A 27,031-nucleotide genomic window follows, 5' to 3' on the forward strand; every position below is an offset into this window, starting at 1 on the left:
TCTGGCTTGTTTAAACTGGAGCCTATTAGTGAAATGTATTCTTGTTCTTATTTAATCCATGCACACTGTAGAGTAGATGTTTTTGTCAATTGATAATGAATTTTGAGCATAGCTTTAAATATCTGTATTACTACTCTTAAAAAGAGTTGGACAGGTTTACTGGAGTTATTAGTTACTGAGCCAAAAAGCTGTGCAATTCATTATTTGAATAAAAGGATGATGATTAAACTGATTGAAAATGTGCATGTGTTTTAATGGGTCCAGTAGTGTCTGAGATTTATTTTAAAACGTAATAACCACGTAAATTGTAGGAAGTAAATGTGATTGTTTTCTTTATACAATCTTTCTTTATACAGTACTCATTGCCATCATAGAAAGGCAATGATGTAGGTAGGTACCATGTAAAAATAACCCATCTGGAAATTTACCACCTGACCATTTACTTTTAGAGTTACCCTATATGTTTGAATGTGTTGCTCTAAGGCAGCTGTCCCCAACATTTTTTGTGCCACGGACCGGTTTATGTCCGACAATATTTTCACGGACCGGCCTTTAAGGTGTCGCGGATAAATACAACAAAATAAAACCAGTACCTGTACCAAAATAAAAGATTTATTCATAACACATGGGAAAAGACCCAGGGAAACCAAGTTAATGATAAAAACGATAAAACAAAACAAAAAAAAAACAAAAACCGCTAAAATCACTGAAAACCATAAATTTCACACCCAAGCCTCAACTCTCGCGGTCCGGTACCAAACGACTCACGGACTGGTACAGGTCCGTGGTCTGGGGGATGGGGACCGCTGCTTTAAGGGATTTCAGAGCCATCGTGTGGGTGGTGCAGTGGTTATCACTGTCACCAGGAACTTTTCTGCTTGTACCTCTAGGTCAGCTTGAGCCTTTCTGTGCATATTCTCCGTCTCTCAAAGTCCAAAGAGAGGCATGTCAGGTTATTTGGTGGTTCTAAATTGGTTGTAGGATGTCAGAGTGTGCATGGTGCACCTTGCTTTTAACTCTGTCAGCTGGGATCAGCTACCGCTCCCTCTCCACAACCTATGGACATTCAGACACCTCCAGCTACATCCCAACACTATGACCAATATTCCCTTGAGGATTAGGTAATTCATAGCTTTATTGATATTTGTTTTCCTTATTACCATGCGCTGCTGATCGGGTTTCCCTGACACATACAAACACGCATGTTAAATGCAGAAATTTACACCGCTGTGCTGTCTGCTAATTGGTTCCATCTGTTGTGAACTGTATCTGGCCTGACGTTCAGGCAGTGAGTTCCTCTGCACTTTTTTTTCCCCCTGCACCGTTAACGTCAGGTCCACTCTTTTCATCAGAATCCTCTGTCTGCAAAACTTCATGTTAATAGTAATAAAATACAGATGTATTCCAGACAGCATTTCATTAGAATTTAGATGATGTAGCTCATCTTCAGCAGCTTAGATCTCACCCCGCCTCCTCCCTATCCCCCACACCATCATATCATTCTTACTTCTCACATCATTATCATCTTGCCCTCTGTCACTTAGCCATCCTTTTCCTGGAGAGCACTGATGCATAGGAAGTCAGGGTTTCCATTCTTATCACCCATCCAATCGCCATCAACCTCTTCCCCCTGCGCATCAGCCAATTGCTTGCTGGAAATAGCCATCTCGGGGGAGGGGCTGAACAGGAAGGGGGGGGGGGGGGGGTGGTGGTATACGTGTGCTTGCTGGTTGCCGCTTGATTCCAGGGATATAAAGGATGCTTGGCTGCTCCGAGGACAGAGGAAAATCATTACAATGCCTGCTCCATCCTTTTCAAAAGGACCATAATTTCACTTTTTGATGCTTGAGCTGCTGCAGGAGCAGTGCTGATTTATGACAAAACATCTGATTTCCTGTTCTAAAATTTCTGTTCATTCATTCAAGTGAGCAGTGGGAGCATGATGTTGGATTTGTTGATAGTAGTTGCATCTGTGCAGTGAACTGGATCATTTTGATGCTGGAATACTGTAGTCAAAGGCTTGTTGCACTGCAGAAATGTGGCAGTTGGACTATTATAGTGATTCCACAGTTCAGTTCAGGCATTTAAGCACATGCAGCGGAACTAATATTGACAGTTTCTTATGAATTTGATTGGTTTATACCCTGCAGGTTTATACTAATATGGAGTCAACACAAGATAAGAGTTGACACTCACTAGAGCAGTGTTTATAATGGAGAGAAACCCAGGTGGTAACGGCTTTAGTTGTTGAAACTTGCAACCTTTTTTTTTTTTAAATGAGAGAGGCTATACAATCTACTCTCCTCTGGCTGGAATCCCTCCTGTGCTGGCATGCTGCTTTCTTTGTTGGTCAGCTGACTGACCATCTGGATCATGTCTGTAAAAGCTTGTAAGTATGATATGATAAAACAAAGCTAGACTGACTTATTTCAAACACAGGAAAGAAAAGTACAGGCTTTGAAATGTTCATCTATTGTTATGTTTGTTTTTTTGCCGATCAATCCAAAACATATGCCTAATGCCCATTAAAAAAATGCATTATTTCCATTGGCAGCGTTTGGATTCTATTAAACTCTGCTGAGCTATGCTTAGAGCTACTTCTCAGCAGTGTCACAACCACCTATTTTTGGTCTGCTGGGTAACTAATGAATGCATGTGAGTCACGAGGCCTTGCCTATCCTCTTGCAAAGGGTTATGTTTACATAGAAAGGGGTGTGACCACCAGCAAGACCATATATAAAATCTAGAAAGGTGTAGCGTATCACTTCGCCAGCAGTTCTCAACATAAAAGACAAATAATAGAGCGTTCGTGAGCTGAACCGACTTCAAAGTGAAGATACGAACTTTGAGCGAGCAGCTGGAGTCCACGGTGGTGATTAAAAGAATTTTTTTAAGGTTTTTAGTTAAAGAGTGGCAACTTAGAGGATACCGGTGAATGTTTACAAGGGGTGCAAGTACAAAAGAGTACTCAAGCTGGTCAAGTTATCAGCAAATGATTTATGCTCAAAGTTTGCCAACAGTGGCTAATATTAGCCACCAAAAGCTTCTGCTTGCACCTGAACAAGTAAGCCTGTAGCTGCTCGGCATATCAAATAACTTGTTCATATTACTCATTGATCAAAACATGAGCAGACAGCGAGCTGTGACCTTCTTGGCAGTGGGGAAGAAAAAAGGGTTTAGTGACCTGTAAGCTTATAATATGTAAGCTGCTTGTCAATAAGGTTTTATACGGCTGGATTATGGGAATATTAGGGTCATTAATGTTGGGAATGTCTGCTTTATTGGTTTCCTGTTATTCATTTAAATTTTGGGAGGAAGCGTTTTTAAGTCGCGCTGTGCTAACTGAAGACAGAAACGCCTGATTTTCAAAGCAGAAAGCCACATAATCAAATCATTTTTTCCATTTTCTCCCCCCTCTCGACATGGCTGCTGATGCACGTATTCTGTGACAGAGTAATAAGCTGTCAGTGCTGTCGACGTAATTTGCCGAACCCAAGACTGATGATATTCCTTTCTTCCAGCGTTAAATGAAAATGTGTTTTTTGAATGACGTCCAGAAATCAAACGCCGTAGCTGAATACTAAAGCTCAAGACGAAAGTGCTCAGCCACTCGCAGTTTTTCCCTGAGGATGCTGTGTTCCACGTTAAAATGTATACTTTAAGGGTGAATATTTTATTCATCATGGCATCTTGGTACAAAAGCCTTTCAGTTTAGAGAAGGAAGAAAGAGCAAGATGCCAGAGTGTAGGCCCAGGATGTTAAAGAAATCATGCAAATAAAATAATTAACTTGGCCACTGTAATTAGTGGCTTTAGGCGGATTAAGACTAATCAGTTAACAATTCCAATTCATGACTTTCATGTTGAAAAGATGTTGGAGCTTAAAAAGTGATATATCTCTTTGTTTTTCTGCTGGTAAGGAGTTTCCTCCCAGAAACTAATTGAATAAATGCTATCTTCTCAGTTTTAAAATATGTTTATTCCTACCAATGAATAACTGATAAATGCATCTAGTGACCCCTACTGTGTGAGTGTAAAGAGTGCAGGGACTTGTGTTTGTCCCTCCCCATCTCGTTCTCTCTTTTTCTCTCGCAGTAATACTGTCATTTTATGTGTTATTTGCGTGTAATTCTGCGTATTTGCTCCGTGTTTAGTTCATAGGTGCGGTTTGTGTTTGTGTTTACTAGTCGCCCTGCTAAAAACAGAAAGCACGTATAACATGATTGTGTGTTGCATCCTATCTATATGTAGTCAGGGTGGAGTCTGGATGCAGATGTGGTTCTGAGTTGAGCATGAATTTGAGGCCCCAAAGTCATAAAAGACCCAAAATGAAATGGCTAGAAGAGAGCAAATTATGAGGAGGCACAAACAAATCCTGAAGTCTTCTTCTGTCTTTTCTCTTATCGTCCCCTACTCCTCGCACCTCTACCCCTTACTTTCTCACCCCCCCTTTCCTCTCAGAGGATGGTTACAAACTGAGACAGTCAGGAGCCTGAACAAACCCTGAAAACGTCTAGATGAGATTAGATTTGGGACTGCTCAACTGTCTGAATTGATGTGAAATTTTTCCCTCTGTAGAAACACTGTTGTAAATCAATTGGCAAGTTGCAAATATACTCCCACCAGTAAGTGCTGCTTATTCGCTGCATGCGGGTATTTTTTTCACTGCAAAATGTAGCTTTGTGCTCATGCAAAAGAGGTTTTTTTTGTTGTTGTTTTTTTTACATCATTTATCTGAAGCAGAGAGCAAACATGTCACTTTTCTCCTCCTGGTGACTATTGACCACTCTGTTGTGGGGAATCTGTGCATCACTTGGGTATCCATGCGTGTACAATAAGTCAGATGTTCCATAAGATAGTGCGGTGGCGCCTGTTTTTCTAAGCCAGTTGTTTTTCAGGGCTGTGATAACACTGGATAACCATGGGACCCGGTCGGGGCCTCCTGCTGTAGCCCCGTAGTTCCGTGTTTGCTGTGTGTGTACTCAACAGGACACTGGTCTTTGTTGAGGACAAGTCTAGTGAAAATCTACTCACTGGGGGATAGGGTTAGAGGCGATGGGGAGAGGGAGGGTATGATTGGAAATGACTGGAAGAGACTGTTTTGGATTGGGGGAAAAAAAGGCAAGGAAGGGCGACGGTGCGATAGGAGAGGGGTAACAGAGAGGGGATGTGCTTAGGAAGTTGGCTGCAGAGGAGCGAAGGATGACAGGAGAAGAGAAAGTGATGCATCTGTGCAACAGGAGCTCATAAACAGTCCACTCAAACTCCCCCTGGACTACATTGACACACGCGCACAGATATACATTAGTAACAGTAATGTGCACACACGTGTCTTTCTGTGTCTTCCTCTGGGAGCAGACTCTGACTGCCGAGCTTGTAAACAGGAACTATCCTGCTTTTAGCAAACTGGCAGCCCTGCAGGTGCTTACACACGTCATCAAAAAAAAAAAAGCTGGATTCGCCTATGATAGTTTTTATCTGTTTTGCTGGATTTGTTGAGACACAAATTGCAGGACCGGATTCTCTGTTTATCATTCAGCGCTCTGTTAGAGGTTTTCATTACAGATACTGTTTACAGAAAGAAATTACCAGTTGGCGAGCTCTCAGCAGCACTTCATTTCAGATTTTGTCTGTTGTTCTTTCCAAAAGCAGCTACCAAGGGAAAGACTGGACAGTAAGCCACTACTGGATTCTTTTAAGCATTCCTTTATTTATTTTTTTTAGCTTGTTTACTAAAAAATGTTTTGCAGAGAGTCACGTTCGCAGCTTTATCTCAGCGAAGTGTGCCAGACGTCTCCGGTGCAGAGTCGAGCGTCATCACGGTGCTCGCGCTAATGACTAGCTTTTAAAGCTCATCACGTGTTAATTGTTAGTTTTGTCCCTGAGGTTTGTAGGAGTAATTAATCCTATTATCAGAGCTCAGCTGTCGCTCTGTTAGTGCTGCTGTCAGCCCAGGTCGTGAGTCGGCTGATCTGATAGTTCTGCTGTGAAATGGGATGTTTCTTTCTGTGCCGTTCCATACAAGAATGCACTTATTGCCTACTGTGTGTGTGCATTATGCGTGTCCAGTATTTTGTATTGAGATAAATCATCATCAGTTTACAAATTCTGAGCACATTTTAATGAACACACTTTTACTTTCCACAAACCCCCCCACTTTTCAGCGTGTTTTTGAAAACCTGGGATGTAAACACACCCCTCTCTAAAGCAAGGGTCAGTTTCTGTTGTTTAAATGTGATATTGGATGTAAATAAAATAGATGTGACAGTCAGCACAAAAAAGATTTTTCATAGTTCATGTTTGAAATTGATTTTTTTACATTTTCAAATGAAAATAATTGAATACAATTCAGTTGGCTACATACTGACATTAGAGGACAAATTACTGATCCCATCATGCTAGTATCAATCAAATACAATACCAACATGGATCTGCATGGTTTTATCAGATATATATGTAGGTGGCGACCATGTGACAGCCCACTTTTGCTCTCCTACACTTTAGCAACCCACATTTTTACACTTGCACTATTAAAGTATTTTCAAGCATCAGATTTGGAAGAGCTTAGAAAAACAAGTGCCTTCCCCATCTCTCTCTTTCTCTCTCTCTCTCTTCCGCTCCTCACCTCTCTCTCCCACCGTCTGACATCATCGTTTCAAGTCCCATCTGCTTCAGGCCACAACTGTCTTGATGAATGAGGGACAGCTGACACGGTGTTGTCTCGAGCACTTTCTTTCTATCTTTCTCCTCCTCCTCTTTCTCTTTTCTGCCCCCCTTTCTTCTGAGGCAGTTAGTGACACATCAGACCACAGCGGCGCTAGCTCTCTCCACTCGTCCCTCTCGCTCTCTCCCTCCTGCGCCCTGCTTGTCGAGTGTTATTTGGTCTGCTGTGTTTTATTGGCCTGTTTTTGTTGTGCAGCGGGACAATCGGGTGGTTTGGTTAGAGGAAACTGATGAATGGCGCATCCAGAGCAGTACAAAGCGTCCTCCTCCCCGCTTCATTGATGTGTTGATGCGGCTCAGCTGGCTGCCCAGTGAGTTCGTACTGTGTACTGTTGTGGGTTTGCAAGCAGACAGATGCACATGGGCGCTCAGCACTGAAAAGGACATTCAATCTTCTTTATAGTCCCTCTCCCAGTGACTGCTTCTCTTGTGGTCTTTCTGTTCTCCTTTGCCCTCCCTCTCCCTCTCTCTGCTACAGTAGCTGTGTAGCATGTAACATGGAGTCTGTTTGGAGGTCACAGAGACGCAGTTTAAAGGCTACAGGAAGCCACCGTGAATAGTTCTTTTGGTGAATACATTTCTATGAATGAAATTCTACTCTAAGTGACAACTTATTAACATAGATCACAATTAGCTTTGGATGGCCAGCCTTGATATAATATCCTGATATGGCAGATATGACTGATATATCAAGTATGCATCTTTTACAGCCCGACCGATAAACATCCACCGTATCCATATTTTCTTGTCTTTCAAAAACGTGTATTTCCCTAATGTTTGTAAAGTGTACGCATTTATGAGTCCTTTTTAAGATTAAGACCATTTAAAAATATTCTTGTTTTAATATCACAACAATTCACGGATTTCTCATTTATCATCTGCTTGTGGTGTTCGTGGTCTCTTTTCAAGATGTGTTGCCAACAAAGACGTAGCAGAACGCCCTTTGTTCAACAATCTAGGCAACATCAACTGGTTGAAGGATGTTTCTCCCGTCTCTTCTTTACTTTTTACATTGTCATTTATCTGAGATTATAAATGTTGATACTGATAAACTGGGAAATAGCTAATATTGATTGATATATTGGTTGGGCTTGATTGGCTTTTAATTATTATTTTTTAATTATTTTTAAACATAACCAAAGTTGACCCAAAGTGCTTTCCCATTGTAGCGATCCACATGGGCCAAACATGCACACAATATGTACTCCAAACACAGAATAGGGTGCACACAGGACTACGAGTCAGATTTAAAATGTGAAAGCTGCATTAAAGTTAATACAACAAATGGACGAAATAAAAGATACAAATATATATCACTTCCTCTTAATTATTCCATTGGTACCAAGTAAGGATATTTTCATTAAAACACAAAGCGGTTCTGGAAGGATTTACCTCCCTGTTTGACACACTGTTTGTCACAGTCGTTGCTTATCAAACGAGTGAGTGAACAAGAATGAACCAAGTTGTGAAGAAAAGGAAACTGACAGGAGAAAAACAAAAGGGCAAAGAGAGCTAATTAACTAAGGTGATACAGTGTAAAAATTACATTCAAAATGTTAATACAGACACAAAATGCGTGTGCAGCAATTCAATTCATAACTGCTGCTTTTCTTTATTCCCCCCTCTGCTTGAAACGCATGAAATGTGATCCATAAGAAATAAAAACACTGCAGTTAGAAACAATTCAAATGAGAGACTTTATCTAATAACCGTCTTCAAATAATTTACTTTTTGTATTCAGTTATATGTTAAAGTATAACAACACAATTAATATTGACCTAATATACTGACATATACACATTGTGGCAAATTTCAGTACCTCAAAAACCCGGGTTAACTGTAGTTAGCATATTTATAGAAAGGCGACGCAGTCCATGTCTAGAAGGTAATGCTATTGGCTGTTAGGTTGTTGTATATCTACAGCTTGAAAGGCCTGACCTATTACACACACTCATCTGTCAGCATGTCACTGACTCCGTCACCGAGAGGTGACAATCCCTCTCAGTTATTTATTCCAACAGGATCAGTCACATATATGTGACCTGGCCTTCTTGCTTTCACATGCAGCAAGGACAGACCTCCCTTTCAGCTCACAGAGACAAGACGCTGCCAGCTTTCACGCTCTAAGATAATACTTTGAAACCAAAACAAAGCATAGTTAACCCTCAGATTCTGTGCACTTAGGTAGATAACTATTTAATTCAAAACCCCAGAGAACACATTCAGCACCTCAGAGCGTATAAATTAGTTAGGGGAAACCGAAAGGATCGCTGCTTTTCGAAGCTCCTATGAGACCCCAGGTTGTTATCTGTGACTCTGGATATGGCTAGTCTGACCGTGTTATTCCGGTTGCACTACATGGGCTTTCTCAGGGACAGGAAAGGTCGGCTGACAGCGGAACCGCATCAGGCAGCTAACAGAGTCGGTAGGTGCACCCAGAAAGTGCTGCTGAGAGAATACTAAAGATGTGAATGTTAGTATTCACATTTCTTGTCTTTTTTATGGCTTTTGTGTCAAAAATGTCTGCACATGCTAAATTTCAGTGTGTCATGCTTTATGTCTTTGCTGCGGCTTGAATGCGGATGCACGCTAAGCACACTTTTGGTTGCTGGATCACGCGTTTTTGAGCCTCTTATTTTTCAGTCTTATCTAAACTTTCTTTACAATTTGTAAAAAAATAGAAAATGCAACAGTTTGGATGGATATTAATACAATTTATCCCGATAGGATAGGAAAACAGCAAGCTAATTACTTTATGCACCAATGTTGCTTCAGTTATTTTGAGGTTTATTAACATGACGCAAGGGCTAAAATATAAAAGCTTTTCACACAAATGAACAAACTGATTATTAGTGTGTGTGCATGCTTCATCAATCAATTTTAAAGACTAACTGTATCAGGTGAAGAAGATCCAAGTCCCAGCAGACACACTGTATGTAAATACACTTGAAAAGATGACAAGAAGGACATTATTTACATTAAGGGCCCTGAGGTGGCCCACTGCTAAAGCTTATAGCAACAGATTCTGAGTATTAGTCAGAGAGCAGATTACAACCAATCATTATTAAAGCCTATTTCACTCACAAATCCACCAGCTACAACTGTTTGGCTGGCTTAACTTTTTTCCTCCCCCTTGTGAGTAGCTAGCCAGGCACACAGGATGGGGAGAAACTATTAAATGCAAAGCAGCACTTGTTACTAAATCTTGTTTTGGGGAGGGGTTAGTGACATGTGGGGGGACATAGTGAAGAAAAGCCAGTTGGTGAAGGCAAAAAGGAGCTGGCAGTGTCTTTGGCTTTCTGCAGCTCAGTGGGTGGCGGGGCGTTGACCAATATATGGCACGGCTGTTGTTCAGTTGCCTCCTCACCATGCCACAGTGGTATAATCAGAAAGCTAGAATGGGTAGGGGCGATAGCCACTGTAAATTTTGATAGGATGTAGTGTAGGACTATATAGATTGGAATGGTTTGCTGCTGGATTTAGTTTACCCATGGCAGTGCTGGATAACCACAGCTGGCAGTACGCCCAGGCTGGAAAAACCCTGATCAGGCTATCAGGTAGAGTATTGTTTATTTTAAATGTATTTTGTTATGCTTATCCAAAATCCTGTGATGAGACAGGGTGTGTGGTTAAAAAATAATAATGTCCACGAAGAGATATTCACCAAAATTCATTCCAATCTCTAGAGATGTATTTATTTTCCCTCCTTATTTAATGTTCGTGATCACGAGCCTCATTAGGCCTCACAATGCTTTGTCAATTGTGATGTTTGTGTCCCATGACTAATGCAGAATGGCTTTAATGCAATACAGCTGTATCAAAGCAGTTCCCAAGAGAAAAAATGATAGGAATGCATAGCAAACCAGTTCAAAAAATGCACACTAAATGATACTGTTGTGATGATTATAATTTAGATTTTTTTTTACATTTTTCTTTAACTGAGGTTATGTTTTTAAGCCTGTGGTTTTATTGAGCTATGTTGCTCCTTAGGTCACTATAGGAGCCAAGATGTGTGTGTGTGTGTGTGTGTGTGTGTGTGGGGGGGGGGGGGGGGGGGGTGTTGTGATGTTGATGGCAGGCGGAGGGACAAGAGAGTCTGTCTATGTGTACATTGTCAGATGCTTGAAAAGGTTATCATTTTCCTGTTAAGTAGATAGTAAGAGTGATTGAAACTAAGACCTGTAAGTTATATTACCATATAAATAGGAAGAAAAGGAAAATATTATCTTATATTTGTTTATTGGGTGTTAAGGGTGCATTATGAAAATGAAGACCATACCTAAATAGTCAGTCTGGACAGCCTCAGTGGGTCAGTGCCATGTGTTGAAACAGATTGACCAGTACAGCTGGTCTTGATGGAACCAAAAACAGACCTCAAAGATTCACATATTGTGCATAACATTGGGATGGTTTTAGTTCCTTAATATATTCCTCTAATGCCACCAGAAGAAATGACAGCTACCCATCTTTTTGTAGTAAAAAACATCTTTTTTTTTCTTCCTCCATACTTGTTTAATCACAAGACTGAGTACCTGTAGGGGTAATGAATGCAGGTGTCTGAGTAGATGACTTCTGAGGCGATTAGGAGAAGTGGTGCGATTTGTCACGATGGGTACACAGCAGAGTGAGATCAAAACAGAGCCAGCTGAGGGAGGATATATGAAGCCGCTGGCATAGTTTAATTTAAAATACATGCACTAAGGCAACGCTTGGATCAATCTTTGCACCTGAGACTGAGTGAACTTTTGTTTTGTATAGTAAAGCGCACTGACCTAGTCTTTTGGCCCTGTGATCAACAGTATTGTAAAAGCATGAGTATGTGTGCACTGTAATGTGCTGATGAATGTTATTGAGGGAAATTAAAGCAGTGACAGGCCCATCAAACTTTGTTGCAGATTTTCAAAACTTTAAAACCCCCCTTTCATGCTGCAGCACTTTAGGTGTCTCATTTTTATATTCCGTTATGGCTCTCCTGCCCTATAAAAGCTGGATAGATGCAAAATGACGAGCGCTTCCAATCGAAAGGCCGTCCTTATTTCAGCAGAGGTTAACTTTGCCTACACCCCAACATTTAAGACTAAACTAAGTAATGCCAAGCAGAAACAAACTGAAACAGTGGGTTACTAGTAGTGAGGCTGAGGGGAATGCCAAGTATGTCAGAAGCAAATACAGTCAAACTACAGAGGGAGGTGAGAATGGAGACAGACAGAGTGAAAGGACGTCACACAAGAGATGAAAAGTGCAAAGAACAAAGCGAGGAGGAGACTTAAACACTGAGGTTGTTATTCAGACTCAGTGAGCTGTGAACAGAGCAGAGAAACAGCTGTAGCATCTTAATAAGAACACATAAAGGACTTATAATCTCTCAAGGTGTATTCTAACAGGATCGCAAATGAAAGAGCTGCACATACAAACAGACAGCCGCGCACGTTGTCTCATGACCGCAGGCTCACTCCCAAGTTCTGCAGACCTCGTATATATATCGCTGCAAAGTGCTACACTTGCAAGATAATTCCAGGAGTGTGTATGCAAGTGTTTTGCGTAGCGATGCACTATTATGAGGGCACAGATGTGACCACAGTAGTTCATTATCCAGCATTGAAACTTTGATTGTACCCTTCGTCGGCCTCCCTCACAAACAGCTCAGTGAAATAGCCTTCACATGCACAATCACTGGCTTGCATAAGACTGCTGACCATTGTTTATCTTTGCACTGCCCCTCAACTGCTCACACACTCTGCTAAATAAGAGTTATATTTAGGGGTCGAGTTGTATTTGTTGTATTGTTTGACTTGGACATGATTTTACGGAGCTGTTAGTCCCGCGGTTTGTTCTGGACGATGACTTGTTCATTCAGCGGGGCTTTTAATCTTTAACATATATTTAGTTTCACTCTGTCATCTCTTAGGTTTTCCTGTGATAATCCCTATAATAACTTATTTACGCAAGTGACATTGTGTTGAAGGGTTGCATTTAAGTTTTCATTCAGCTTGTTTTAAACATTGTGCTGTTTGTAGTAATGTGCCGAGCAACATTTAAAAAATTTATGAGGATAAAAAAGAAGAATCCATGATAGCAGTGTTTTATCTGAAGGAGCTGCACTGCAGATTTGAGATTTAAGCACAGTGTGAGAGTGTGGTATTAGATTTTGGTGTTCTACCTTTCCAGTTTGTTATGATTTATTCATGGCCTCTTTCTGTTGGGTTTAGGGGTTATATCCCGGTCGAGGGGTTGCGGTTGGAGCAAAGTGTTATTTTTGCTGTAAGCCACACTGTAACAACAATATGAGAAACCCAATGAAAGTTGAGCTCGCCACAGTCCCCAGGCCCCCTGCCAGCTCCCGATGAAGGTTGCAGAATTAGAGTGGAGTGGGGCAGGGGCTGCTAGAAGTGGCTTTGTATGTGAGGAAGACGTGTGAATGAAAGTGCCAAAAATAAATAAATGCAGGTGATTTACAGCTGAAGAGCCTAGAAAGAGAATCAGAGGGAGAGGAGCAGAATAAGAGAGAGCGCGATGAGAGAGTTTGCTGTTGTTTATCTTATCACCCTGTTGCAACACTCACTTCCTAGTCCTGGTTGTCACACCAGGGACATGATGACTGCCCTGCTTGTCATAGAGACCAGGCCAAACATTCTTACATGAAGGGAAAGGTAGCTTGATCTCCACTACACACTAGGGGGATGAGCAGAAATAGAGCGCAACACGACAACTTCATATGGCAGACACATGACAAATCTAGGTGATGTGTGAATGGATGTGCTAACTGAGCTTAAAGATGATTTTCTAAGCCTCTTGTAAAAGATTGCAAAAATAGCTGCAATAGTTCAGTATTGAATTGTATAAGCGGCGTGTTGAAGATTTTTTTTGTTGTTGTTATTGTGGAGTTATTGTGCTTTTTTAATTTTCTGCCTTACTGTTGCACTAGTGGTGCAATGGTGGATGCTCATGTTAAACACTATACATTATCTCTACTCTTAGATCTGTATGACGTCATAGATATATCTTTATTTCCGACTTACAGCTCTGTCTGTGAGCCCAGCAGGCCCACCCACTGGCATTTCAGACTGAGAGGCAGCCAGTTAGAAGAAAGCTTGTTTGAAGTGACAGGACCTGGAGCAGCATTTGTCAGACAGCGGATGAACTGATGGTTTGTGCTAGCGTCCAGTGTAGGCTAAGTAAGAGCTATTTTGAACCATGAATCATGCAAAGCTACTCTGATTCAAAAATATAAATATGGAGCTTATTGAGCTTAAAACAAATGGCATACCTAGTGTCACCATTAGCTCAAAGTAAGCCAGAATACTGGCTGGAACAGTCCTGGCTAAATACATCAAAAATACTGCAAAAACCTCCAAAACATGATTGTATGCATTCAGAGAGAAGGTTCCAGAATGATGCTGATGTATAGCTTGTCTGCCAGGTCTCACTGTTTCACTGTGCTGGACCTCTTGGACATGTTTATGCTGTCAGTGCATGTTACAACATTTTTAATGACATTATCTAACAAATACTATGGCTTGCTGTGTGGTACATCCCTTCCAAGATGAATGTGTGTCGGTATTGGTGACCAATGATCTGTTGAAGTTTGCTAGTGTTTTATTGATATTAATCTCCACTGACTAGCAAATACGTGTTTGTGCAACATTTATGGATACAACTTGCTAACCAGGGTTGCTAGTGTTAACTAATAGTGTAACAGCTCGCCCTCTCTCCCAAACTTTCTTAAAGAGCTAATATAATGGCATACAAAATCCTAAGGTTAAGGTTTCCAAGACTAGTGGGTGGCATCACAGTGACTATTTCCATCCTTTATATACAGTTTATGGAGCGTCTGTGGCCTGTGCCCTGCTTTTTGCCAAAGTTCTCTTTACTTTTATCCAAAAAGCTTATAAAGTGGCACATCCGTCCCTCTGAGGGAGCACTATTCTGAGAGGCTCACAAAGGATGTCAGTCACACTGCTGCACCGTGAAGCACCAGCCAGAACAGCACCAGCACACTTCCGTACACATACAGAACCTTTAAAGCTACAAGTGTGCCTTTCTGTATATGTAACAATGACAGGGTTAGATATATGTCAGGCAGTTTCCAAAGCTTCTGGACTGTCCAACAAGCTGTTCTGACTGGGTATATTGGTCCCATAAATGAATCCGCTCCCACACTTCCTCAGTGTCTGCGCTGTTCCCTAAAAGCTGCACATATACTGAGCCAAACCATGCTGAGCAGTGCAACAAATGACTCCCAGTTCTCTCTTTTAGCACTAACACATAGTGAGGGTCACATACTGGGCTCTGACCCAGAACTGAAGTATGGAAGAAGCATATGAACTGCACTGCAGTTCGTGTTGCTCTTGCATTGTAAATATTCATACGTGGTCACCACTTAATTTTAAAGAGTCTTGCATTCTTACAGCTGTAATTTGTTAGATTTGTCCGGTAAAATATTGTTGTATGATAAAATGCTGGGTGCACATTTTTAGTATGAAATTCATTTCATAGCAAGTGCTGCTCTAAATCTCTGAATCTCACCACAGTTATCCTCGCTGGCAGCTGGAATGCACGTTATCAAATTTTTGCTGGGATGGTCACGATATCGGCCAGTGGAATTGTACTGTAGTATTTCTGCAGCATTATGCTGCATGCCTGATCTGTTCCACTGCACTACATTTAGCCTGGCTTGTAATTGGTCTGAGTTTGAGGTTACGAGGTTATGAGCCAGAGGATTGGCATCATGTGGCAGGCTGCACAGATGCACCGTGTTCAGTCTAGCCTGTGGTCTGACGGATTGGAATCAAAGGGATTGGCCCTGTGCATCGAGGCTGTGATTTCCAACTTTCTGTGGAAAGACGACGCACATATGCTCATTTTGGATTATGAGATGTTGTTACAGCGCTTCTAGGTGAAGCAATTGCTTGCAATTATCCCTGCATGTGTTGCAATTTTGGTTGGGGGTTCGTAGAATTTCTACATTACTGTGTAAACTTACTGCATTCATTCCCCCATTACATCTCAATAAAGCCTTCTAAAAACTAGCCTGTAACCCAGATTGGAAACGATGTAGGATGTTCTCAGTCTGTGCTGTGAAGAATTAGTACAACACTGAAGACAATCTGTTCTCCAGTAGTGTATTCAGATTAGTATGTGAGTCTTTCCAGCCCGGAGTTAGCAGGGCAAAGGGAAAAGGATTGGCATGCTTCTGCTACACGACTACGCGAATTGATGGATTTAGGGCACAATCCTTTTGGAGTTAGAAAGACAAAAAAAAGGGCTGAACAGAGTGAATCTGTGTCATCACCTCTTGCTCCAACTCTGCTTTCTAAATTCATGCAGAGCAACAGGAGTGAAAATGCAATGTTCTTTGTGGAGTTTTGGAATCACAGAAACATTACAGTTTCGAAACCATGCATGAAGCTCTTTACTCCCACGTACAGGCTCAGTCAAGATCTCACGTGAAGTTAAATGCAAGCTGCAATTTTCTGTCTTAAGCCCAACTAAACTGAAAGGGTTGACTGACCCTCGAGCAACATGAAAACACAAGTTTTGCCAAGTTGCTGCCACTACTAAACATACAGCAGTTTGCATTATACAAATGAGCAAACTGTACGAGATCATCTTTGCTTTTTGCTTGTTATTGTTTGCAAGAAAGAGAGAAAAAATCATTCACCTCTGACCTTTTCTTCTATTCAATTCAATTATTTTTAATTTTATTTATATAGCGCAAAAGCATTGTAAGGTAAAGACCTGCCAATATTACAGGGAAACCCCAACAATCATAGAACAGCCAATCAGTAAGCACTTGGTGAAAGTGGGAAGGAAGAACTCCCTTTTAATGGAAAGAAACCTCCAGCAGAACCAGGCTCAGGGCAGGGTAGCCATTTGCGATGACTTGTTGGGATCGTGAATATTACATGGTTTTGAACCATACTAAATATCCATTAAATTAAAAAAATAAAATAAAGTAAAACAATATCAGAGTATAGTGCACGACCTAAATATGTAGTGGAAATGCAAATTGCTACAAAGAGCACGCCTCGCAACCCCTCGCATTATGTGTTATTTGCACCTTTGATGGATGTCTGCACAATGCCTCCATTAACAAATGTGCAAAGAGACAGAAAGCATTTAAATGCATATGTCGCTGCCCACATTTCTGTCTGTGATGAATGACAAACTGTTATGCATTGCATATGTCTAGATGATCTGTCATGTGTGCAGCTGATCCTCTGTTTTGCATTCATCACCTGGCATATCCTGATACTTTCTAGATTTGAGGAAAGATATGTTGCTATGGTCCTTTGTCTTTATTTCCTGTTTAAATTGTTGTAATATGTTATAATAATAAAAAGCTTACTATAAAGGCCATATTTTGTGGACAAGCATTATTCATATTACAGGGTGCTAAATGCACACCACCAGTAAAATGGATTGTACTCATTATGAGACCACTATGAACAAAGAATCTGTGATTGAAAAGCTTTATTTCATGCTCAGTAGACTTGTAAATGAAGGGTCACATGTAGTGAAAGGAGGAGATTGTTGTGTGTGTGCTTCTTTTGTTTTAATACGGTGCTATGCAAAAGCCTCGAGCCACCCCTTATTTCTTTATATTTCGCTAGGAAAATTGGAAATGTGTACAAATGGGTGCAGGGATTTATTGAAAAATGTGTAAACATAAATTGAAATACAGTACTTAAGGGAAAAACAGCATTTGCACAATTGTAACAAGCTTGAAAGTCAATATTTGGTGTGACCACCTTTATTCTTCAACACAGCCGGACCTCTCTTAGGCAAGCTTTAAGTAATTTCTTTCTTCATTAGTCTTCAGGAATAGTTCTCCAGGCTTCTTGGTTTCCATTCAAAGATGAGCCCACGTTGGGCTCTTGGGATTCTATTTTGTGTTTTTGACCAACAAGGTATGCCTTTTAATATATTAGCAATTTGCAGTAATTGTTGTGTTACAAAATGAAGTCATTTCACCAATGAGATTTTTTCCTCATGGTATTGCATGAGGGATCAAAGTTTGATGGTATTCCTCTGAGTTCATAGTTCCATTCCATCAATTCCACCATGACATGATGATGTAGACATTCACTGTTGTACCTCACTGGTGATCTCCTGTGCACATACCAATGACCATTTGAACCAAAAAATTCATCTTGGATTCATTACTGTCACTGATTTTCAGTCAAATGTAATTTGACAGCCGCCCTTCCACTGATGAACTTCGGTCAACAGTAGATAGATCAACTGATGGGCCAGCTGCATTTCTCAGTTCGTGTGTCAGGTCAAGGATTTATTCCTGTTTCTTAAGGACATGACTTGCAGATGCTGCTCATTTGCTGAAATTTGTTTTTAGGCCTGGCACACCTTTTGTCCAACACTTGTCCAGTTTCCTCAGATTTTTTTAAAGTCATACTGCACACATGCTGAGATATACCAAGTTTTGGCTAATAGCGTTTTAATACTCATCTTGTTGTTCGAAAAAATGCTTGGACTGTGTTGTCTTTGACATTTTTCATAGATTCTTTTGAAGAAATGGAAACAAATGATGTGTTTTTGCAACAGACTCCTAGGAACAAAGTGCCTACAAATACAATTTAAAACTGTTTCTTTTCTAAGTTTTCTGTTATGTGTAGACACAACACTGGTTAATCCCTTGATTTAGTTACCTTTTTTATGCTTGAATGATTCACAGTTCAGTATTAAGTGGTTTGGTCAGGTATAAGGACTGGACTGAAAATGAGTGAAAATGTCCAAAGAAAAACTTGAAACACCCCCAGAAAGCCTGAAGAACTACACAACAGTGTGTGTGTGGCAAGAGGCGGTGATGGGATGTCATGAATCACAGTGTGTAGGGTAGTACTTACTGTTTACTAAAATTAGGAGAGGCTCTGATGTCATAAGTAATAGGCCGTCATACTGTGAAACTTTCTCTTTACTGCCAGTTGCTCTCGATTTTTTTTTTTAGCAATGCAGCATTTATGTTAAATTCACCACCGAATTTTGAAAAATCAGGTATTTAGGCATTAAAATATACAACTGCAGATCTGTTTAGCTTAGCACAGTCCTCAACATAAAGCTTAAGTGCATATAAGCCCAGCATTCTGCTGTCTGACCTGGTCTGATGTGTGGTGTTTGAGAAAGGTGCGTAGCTTGAGTTTTAGCGGGGAAAGCAGGAGTGTAACAGAGGTCAGTGCTGGCTGCGTGCCAGAGTCAGTATCTCACATAAACTACCACTGAGAGGAATGTGTCTGGGGCACACTTCACAGGAAAGGCACACATGTGCTAACACAAAAACGTGCTAGAGGTGTATTGTTTCTTTTTGCCTTTGCTCTGTATAGTGCTGATTTTCAGTGAACGCAGTCCCAGCAACAAAGCACTATTCTAAAGACACACAATGAAGTCTGTCTCTCTGTTAACTCTTTCCATGATCAGTCTTATTACTGTTTTTTTTTTTTTAAATTTATCTGCAAGTCAAGAGAAGACACACAGGTGTAGGAGGACATGAAGCATAGAGGCTTAAAATATGTGGGTTTCCCAATCCTCTTACCAATGGAAAGACAATAAAAAGCCATTGTTGCTACCTCAGTCCCATTTTCTGTCAGCTGGTTGTGACATTATCCTTGAATCAGTCCAGTCGCTTCCCACAGAGAGGTGACGTAATACCACTCAGGCCTGACTTCAAACTGTTGCTGAAATCAATATTACAGGAGCTGTTTAAACCTGCAGGAGCTATTTAGCTGTTTCTCTCTTTGCTTTTCTGCAGTCCTGTGTGTGTGCTGTCACAGCTGGTTGTTCTGTCCCCATATTCTTCTCTATGCTTTCACAAATCCGTCTTGGCTTCTCTATTCCTGTGATGTCATACTGCACATTTAAAAGATAGCCCCCCCCCAATCCAATAGATCATTTATCTTTTTGCCAACTCATTTATCTCTCTGTTTATCTCTTGCTTCCTGTTTCTTCATATCTTCAGCTTATAACTCACTTGCAACCTAGTAGATGCAATCACAGATTTAATGGCACTCATGTTGAAATATATCTACATTACATCATGTCACTCAGTGTTTGAATTGTGCCATCAAGCCATCACTTTTTTTAGAGTAATATTAAGTCACTACCTCCTGCTGGAGATATTGGCTTGTACTTGTCACGACTGACTTTTATTGAAGGGAATTTGGCATGATTCAGCACTCAGTAGACTGGCCTCTCTGATTAGTTGGTTTCTGTTGGTAGTCAGTATGATAAAGTGCTTATATTAGAAATGCCAAAGCAGCACCGTGTTTGTGCAAAGTTGTTACTATGTATTTCTTTTTTTGACCCCCTAGGCTCTGTTTATCAGAACTTAGCCCCCCAAACGGCGACTTATTGAAGTGTTTTATGCAAAGCAGGACTGTTATTTTTCTGCGCCTTCCTGGATGTGATAGTCTGTGCCCTCAGTTCTAATAGCATTATCACGCCTTGAGTCAGTTGTAGTTCAGGTGATAGCGGTGATTTATGTGGTGGCGGGACTTAAGATAATGAACCGCATCGGTTACATTTCTTATGTGTTTGTGTGAGAGAGATGACAAAGAGCTACGTGAGGAATATCTGATGACATCACTAGCAAACTGAAACTGCAGACAGAGCCCCCTCCCTACCCGCCAGCGCCTTACTCATATATTCACTAGCCTGAAATGTCAATATCATCATGGCTGATGTATATTTTCTCTTACTAACTCTGGCATGATAGCGTTCAGCTATGCATTAATGCCCTTTTCAGTCCTTCATAATGAAATTTCCTGAAAAATAAATATGCTTATCAGTTATCACCAAATTCCAAAATACTGCCTTCAGTAAACGTGCTGTTTTCATGACTTTAAGACTTCAACATGATTTGATGTGAAGGAGAAAGAGAGACCGAGGGTGTGTGTGTGTGCGTGTGTGTGTACATAAATGCTCCATCTTCCTGGTATTAACCATGTGCCATCTGTTGAGGAGGCGAGGCAAAGGGGATGACATTTCAGCAACATAGTGTAACACACTGACTATTGTGGGAATTCCTGAGTAAACCTAGCTAGGCTGAACATTCAGTGCTAAAGCAATGGACTATTTCAAAAATAATGCAAATGTAATAGCTTGCAAGCTACAAGAAGCAGATAGTTAAAACAGAGATTTTGTTGGCAGCTAGTTAGATCTGCAGCCAGTCTTAACTTCTTCAGAATTACTACTAGTAACAACATCAACCTTAACTCTAACCAGTTCCATAGAGCCACTCCTGCTGTGTCTGTGGTCATAGATATGAACAAAGTTACAAACAGCATTATAATGTACATTTATGTTGTTTTTTTGCGTGCCATGCTATAAAGTGGGTTACCTTATTTAAGCGTTTTGCCTTTTTTCCTGGAGGCTTTTTCAGAGGCTCGGTTATCTTTAAACATGGTGTGTTGCAGGGTCATGTATCCTCTACATGGGTGTAAAGGTTGAATGAACTTGGTCTAATTGCTGTCTCTGCGTTAAAGATTTCGATTTTAAATATTCTATTCTGCTTACACCTTTATTTTTTCTGTGTTTCAGGGTTTCATCGTAATGAGGATATGAAGGCCATTGATGTGCTTCCAATCCTCAAGGAGAAGGTTGCCTTTCTCTCAGGTCAGTGTCATTTTTATGTGCTGTAATTGTAAATATCTGTTTCAACTTTAAGCTCACTGAAACTTCCATTCATCCTTTTTCAGTGAAGAAGTCAGTCTAGTTACTTCTGACATTCAGCAAAATTGTGCTCTTATTTACCCGTTTGAAGGAGCCATTGTATCACTATATTGCTGTAGAGTCCTTACAGTGCTCTATGTTTGGTGTCATTCCCTGTATTTTAGTGTTTGCAAGGCAGGCTGGAGTAAAGCCACTTTAGCATTTAGACAAACCTGAGAATATGCTTTGCTCTAATTCTACTTTCTTAGACTGTCAGCCATTTAGAAAATCCCTTTGTTTCTATCAAATAATGTATTCTGTGAAACCTGCCAAACATTTTTTGCTCATCCGGTTGAAAGACCAGTGAGCTTAGTCCATGGTGAGTTTTCTGCCCAACTGAGAATTGATACTTCCCCTGGAGTATTGGTCGTTGTTTAGTGAATCTTGCCGATTCTTGCAGCCAGATGACCTAAATTATCGCATTTATCGTCTAGTTTAATATCTTAATCTGTTTCCTCGGTATCTCTCATTTTCTTCCAAATCATGTTATTTTTCTGATTTATATTTCTGTGGTTGACCTTCCTCATTAATCTGTATTAATGAACATAAACCATTATCCACAATATTAAATATAATTTCCTCATCAGAGTTTTATAGGAGTACACTTTTCTAATCACATGGATACTTTTTGATGTCTCATTTTTTGTCACCTGCTTCTTCTCTCTCTCTTGTGTAGGCTAGGTCACTTATCCAAATAGCTACTGTGATGACATCAAACCCATAGTTTATCTAGATTAACCAATCTTGAAAGCTTCAAAAAATGTTGCATATGATCACTGACATCTCATCATTTTCACTTGGCTTAAGCTAACTATACAGATGCTGCCTATGTTGCTAGCCTACTAGCTAGTCATGAGTTCGGTTAGACACTTTCCCTATTCACATTTCTAATCTATTTATTTAGTGAAACATGCACAACTGAAACTCTAGGAACCAAAACTTGAGCAGTATTTTCTGTAGTACTTTAAGCCAACTATGTAGTGTGCTTATCTGCAGCAGGAGTCTCTATCTTTTTGACTGTATTATAAACCATTAGGGGCTAATTGTCTAATTTTGTGGCAGGTGTTCAATTTGCTAGCTTAATAGGTTGGGAACATGGGCACATTTTTGGCTTTAAAGGTGAGAGGTCAGTGAAATCATCCTTGAAAAGTGTGAAATTTTCACATGGAAATGGAGACTGATCTTGGGTATAGTTGTTGGCTCCCCTGTTGCATTTGGTATGTGTAGGTAATTTATTAGCATTCACTTATTTCTCTGAACTGTGAATTTGACACAGCATGGTTTTGATCTGACTTTTACCTCATTTGTGTTAACTGTATTGGCATAGTTGTGAGTAATTTAAGATGCTTTTTTTCTGTCAGATTAGTAGTTGGTGTGGTTTGTTATAGCTCTGTGACTGGAACTCTATTACCAGTCTCCTAACTGTGAGACTAAATTCACTCCTGGCTCTCAGCAAAAGTAACTTGTTTTGAAGTTTCACTTGACCGGTCTTTGCATCTGAACGAGCTATCTCTACTCACTAGTTATCTCTGACAATTGTAAAAAGAAAATATCTTCATCATTTAAATAGGTTTTCTTTGTGTCATTGTATTTCTATGCGAAGGTGGCAGAGACAGACGTGGAGGTCCGATTCTCACCTTTCCAGCCCGGAGCAACCATGACAGAATACGACCCGAAGACCTGCGCAGGCTCATAGCATACTTGGCCACCATCCCAAGGTAAGGATAGTGGAACACATGCCCATCTATGGACGTGCATAGACGCTCAAATCTAACCTCTGCTATAGCTTGCTATTGATGTTTCCCACGTGACATCGAGAGTTGTTTGCAATAACTGGACATGATACAACTGACAACTGCTAGATGAAAATGTGTGTTCCCCAACTGGTTTGCAGTGGTTTCTGGAGGCTGTTACTGGGTAAAATTAGTTTTAAAGAAGATGCTGCTTCAGAAACCTTTTGGTGATTGCTTTGGTTTTTAGCAGGTTGCCTGTAGTTGCCTGTAGTTGCCTGTAGGTGAGCAGTAGTACTTTTCACAGAGTAGTCAGCCAATCTTTGTAGACAAGTCCATCACTTCCATTCAGTCTACCACCATGGCAATATGCTAACAACCAATGTAGTCACAAGGACATTTTGGGGGAATGCACTTTTCTCCCAGCCAAAAGGTAGCTGCCAGGGGGTCACTGACTGGCTTAAGTAAAGATTTTCTCATCGACTTCCATCAACCTGCAGTTACAACTTGCTCAGGAAATACTCATCTTTCCTTCATGACCATTGATTGCCAGATGGTTGTGCGGTCTAGGCCTGTATGACTGGGACCTTATTCACTTGATCCTACATTGTCACCATGATTGTCCCACATCCAAAATGTCAAACAAGTTAACATCAGATGGTTAGCGGTCATGTATCCACAAAGCCTGAAGACAGACAAAGTATACTCATTGCTTGGTTTGTGTTCGACTTTCCCACCTTTCTTCAATTTAAAGAAATAAAAACTGAAGCAAAACCCAAGTCAACAGTAACGTGGGCTGTTTTTATTTTGGATTCTCTGTGGAGAATTAGCCCCTGCCCCCTCTTCCTCTTTTTACCTTCTCATTTCCTCTTTGCTGTCTAGAAAAAGCTGCTACTTTGCTTAGCTTACCTCTCACCCTGTTCTGTCTCTGTCACTTTGTTACTGATAAAGTGTCTAAGGGTGTATTGCCAATTGTTGACCCCCCCACCTCACCTCCCGTTCCTGCATTTGATGTGTTGTCATGCTAGACTAGAGTCTACTGCACACTCAAAACGTGTTGCCACAGGAAGCATTTCCACAGTTGCTCCCTGTAGTTGTGTGCAGGCTGATCTTCAAATCTAGAAGCACCTTTAATACGTAGCTCCGGGCGTTTACCTGTTTGGAGTCAGTTGTCATTAGCTTAGAGGGAAGCTTGCACTTTTCTTCTCTGCTGCGTCTGATCTCCCCTGTGCTATGCTTACTAGTGCTTTGCAGGTTGACTGCTTTAAAGTCTTTTTCACGGTGGAGTTTGGAGATTTGTCTTGAGGCAAGAAGTGGTCCAGATCAGTTACTGAAAAAAAAGATGGAGCGCAGATTCACTGATCTTTTAGTTCATCTGTGGGATGTCAGAGGCTGAATGAGGCATTTTCAGTCCCTGCATAAATTTCAGTAGCAGCAGCAGCAGAATCAAGTTTAACTGTTGGGTTCACAGCTTTACTTTGTTTACTCTCTATAGATTATGTGCGTAGTTATCATCCCACAGAATATATTCTCAGATCAAATGCCTAAAGACTCAAAAAGGGGGTGAATGAAGTCTAAATTATGCACGCGAGGAGTTTATGTTTTATGTCAAAGTGCCTGTTATTTTAAGTTTGGAGAGCAGTCTGTGTTGGATAAAAAGTTTATGTTAAAATCATTATCTGAAGGCAGACCATTTTGCCAGTCTGATCTCTTTATTAAAATTGTTGAAATAATTTTCTCTAAAGTATTTTTTGGGACTGAGAGGTAAAAAACAAGTATCTACCTCTAACTAAAGCCGGAGAAGCCGATACAGCTGGTGTGCAAAGACTTACAGGCTTCCAAACGGCTCAGCTCTTTAGAAAGAGGTAAGACTGGAGAGGATAAAAGATTAGTCAGAGGTGGCCAGTCATCCAGTCGGAAGGCCGAGGAGTGTCATAAGTCAGGAGGAGGCCAGCTTCTTTTCCTCAGCTTAATTTCTCTTCCTCCTGTCTAAATATTTCTGCTGCCTTACCCCCTTTTTTTTCTTTACCCTCCTTCCAGTCTCAGTATCTCTCTTTCTCACTCGCTCTCCTCTCTACCCGCTCTGCTCTGGGGTTTTTTTTCTCTATCCATTTGGCTGCCGATCTGTTTTCATAGAGTGTGGTCAGAGTGAGATAGAGCAGGAGGCCCTGCGTCTGTTTCTGTGTCCTAGCTACACATTCAGATTAAAGCCTTTAATACTGAGAAACAACCTTTTATGGAAGTGTACGGCAGCAGGACTCCTGGTAAGCGGCGGTGGAAACTTCAACGCTTGAATGTTTTAACTGTTTTCTTTCCTCTCCAGATGCTGTGGAGATTGGATACTTCAGTTATAGCAGTTCCTTTAGAAAAGGGCTTTGTAATGTTATGTTACGAGGCAGTGACGTCAAATTTTGCCCTTTCGTTGCCAGCATGTTGTTTTTTTTTCTCTAACCTGGCTTTAATGGTTCTATGTTAGCATTATAAATGTTAAATGTACTGCATCTTTTTCTTTGTGAATTAACCCTTTATCCTGGGATATGACCTCTTTTATTTATTTCCTTTTTTTCTGCAGTGAGGAGGTGGCCAGACATGGCTTCACAGTCATTGTGGACATGCGTGGTTCTAAGTGGGACAGCATCAAACCTCTGCTAAAGATCCTTCAGGAATCGTTCCCTTCTTGTATTCACGTTGCTCTTATCATCAAGCCAGACAACTTCTGGCAGAAGCAGAGGACCAACTTTGGCAGCTCCAAGTTTGAATTTGAGGTAGGTGATGCTCGATGTGCTTTAAATAGTACAGCATAAAAAAGTAATCATTTTAACCCCTCCACCTTGCTTTTTTTTGTAATTTTTGGTTTTTGCTCTGATTTTCTTCTCTTTTTAATAATGATTACTGTATTTTGTTTTGCACAGCAGATATAGATACCGGTTGTCTCGTCATGTCAGTGTACCATATGCTCAGATGAGCAAATTGTTGTAAACTGTTAGTTAGTTTTGCATACCCGCTGGCCTTTTTTACCAGCTCTAATTGGACTGTGCTTTGTGTCAGTGGCACGATTCTGTCCCGTGTGGGCATGTAGAGGTGGTATATTTAGTTCTGACCCAGTTACTATGGAAACAGGATATATAGGACGTGGCAAAGAGTTTATTCCTAACTTTAGTGCATTTGGCTTTGGACAAGCAACTTGTTGTATTTTTGTTTTTTGTTTTTTTTTTTCTTTTTCGTAGAGTTTTACTTATCATGCAGACCACAGTGATAGAAGCATTCGTATGAGAGATAACTCAGTCTTTCTTGTCAGAGGGGTTAATTGTGTTGAGGGTTTATATTAATAACATCTTATTAAATATGATGTTGTCTTTTTCTTCCTCACCACACCCATTCAAACAGTGGGTGTACAGTGCTTACTGATTGCGTATTATCTTTAGAGTCAAGTTTTTACAGTTGGAAATATTTTAGAAACTTAACAGTTGACTAGTCTGGAATATGGTGTTGATTATATTAGTGTAAACTGTGCTTATTTTTCCTCTTTCGCCCTTTCGTCTATTTGTAATTCTTTTTTTTTTTTCCTTGTGTGTCCCAAATCTGCCTGCCCGCACCAGACGGTGATGGTCTCCTTAGAGGGTTTAACCAAGATTGTGGACCCTTCCCAGCTGACAGCCGACTTCGAGGGCAGCCTAGAATACAACCATGATGAATGGATTGAGGTTTTGATTCTTTTCTTTTGTTTACTGTTCCTTCATAAGATGTTTTTTAATTTAAATCTTTTGTGCGCTTACTTAAGAAAATATCAGTCAAAGACCAGTCTTATTGCAGATCTTTTTAAAAATTCAATTCTTTAATGTTAAATTCAATTCAATT

At 40.5% G+C, this 27,031-nt stretch overlaps 1 protein-coding gene across 6 annotated transcripts in view; it reads left to right on the forward strand.

Moving 5' to 3' along the window:
* LOC134636986 (triple functional domain protein) overlaps positions 1–27,031 on the forward strand; it is a 105,941-nt gene that overhangs the window by 20,040 nt on the left and 58,870 nt on the right. For 5 of the 6 annotated variants that reach the window (XM_063487285.2, XM_063487286.2, XM_063487282.1 and 2 more), the window contains 4 exons: positions 21,273–21,347; positions 23,047–23,161; positions 25,746–25,938; positions 26,773–26,877. In XM_063487285.2, coding sequence (XP_063343355.1) covers positions 21,273–21,347; positions 23,047–23,161; positions 25,746–25,938; positions 26,773–26,877 — 488 coding nt within the window. Of the gene's footprint in view, positions 1–21,272; positions 21,348–23,046; positions 23,162–25,089; positions 25,438–25,745; positions 25,939–26,772; positions 26,878–27,031 lie in introns of those variants that run through there. The other variant, XM_063487284.1, reaches the window with a different exon arrangement.

The sequence above is a fragment of the Pelmatolapia mariae genome, linkage group LG10_11, assembly GCF_036321145.2.
Source record: "Pelmatolapia mariae isolate MD_Pm_ZW linkage group LG10_11, Pm_UMD_F_2, whole genome shotgun sequence".
NCBI lineage: Eukaryota > Metazoa > Chordata > Actinopteri > Cichliformes > Cichlidae > Pelmatolapia > Pelmatolapia mariae.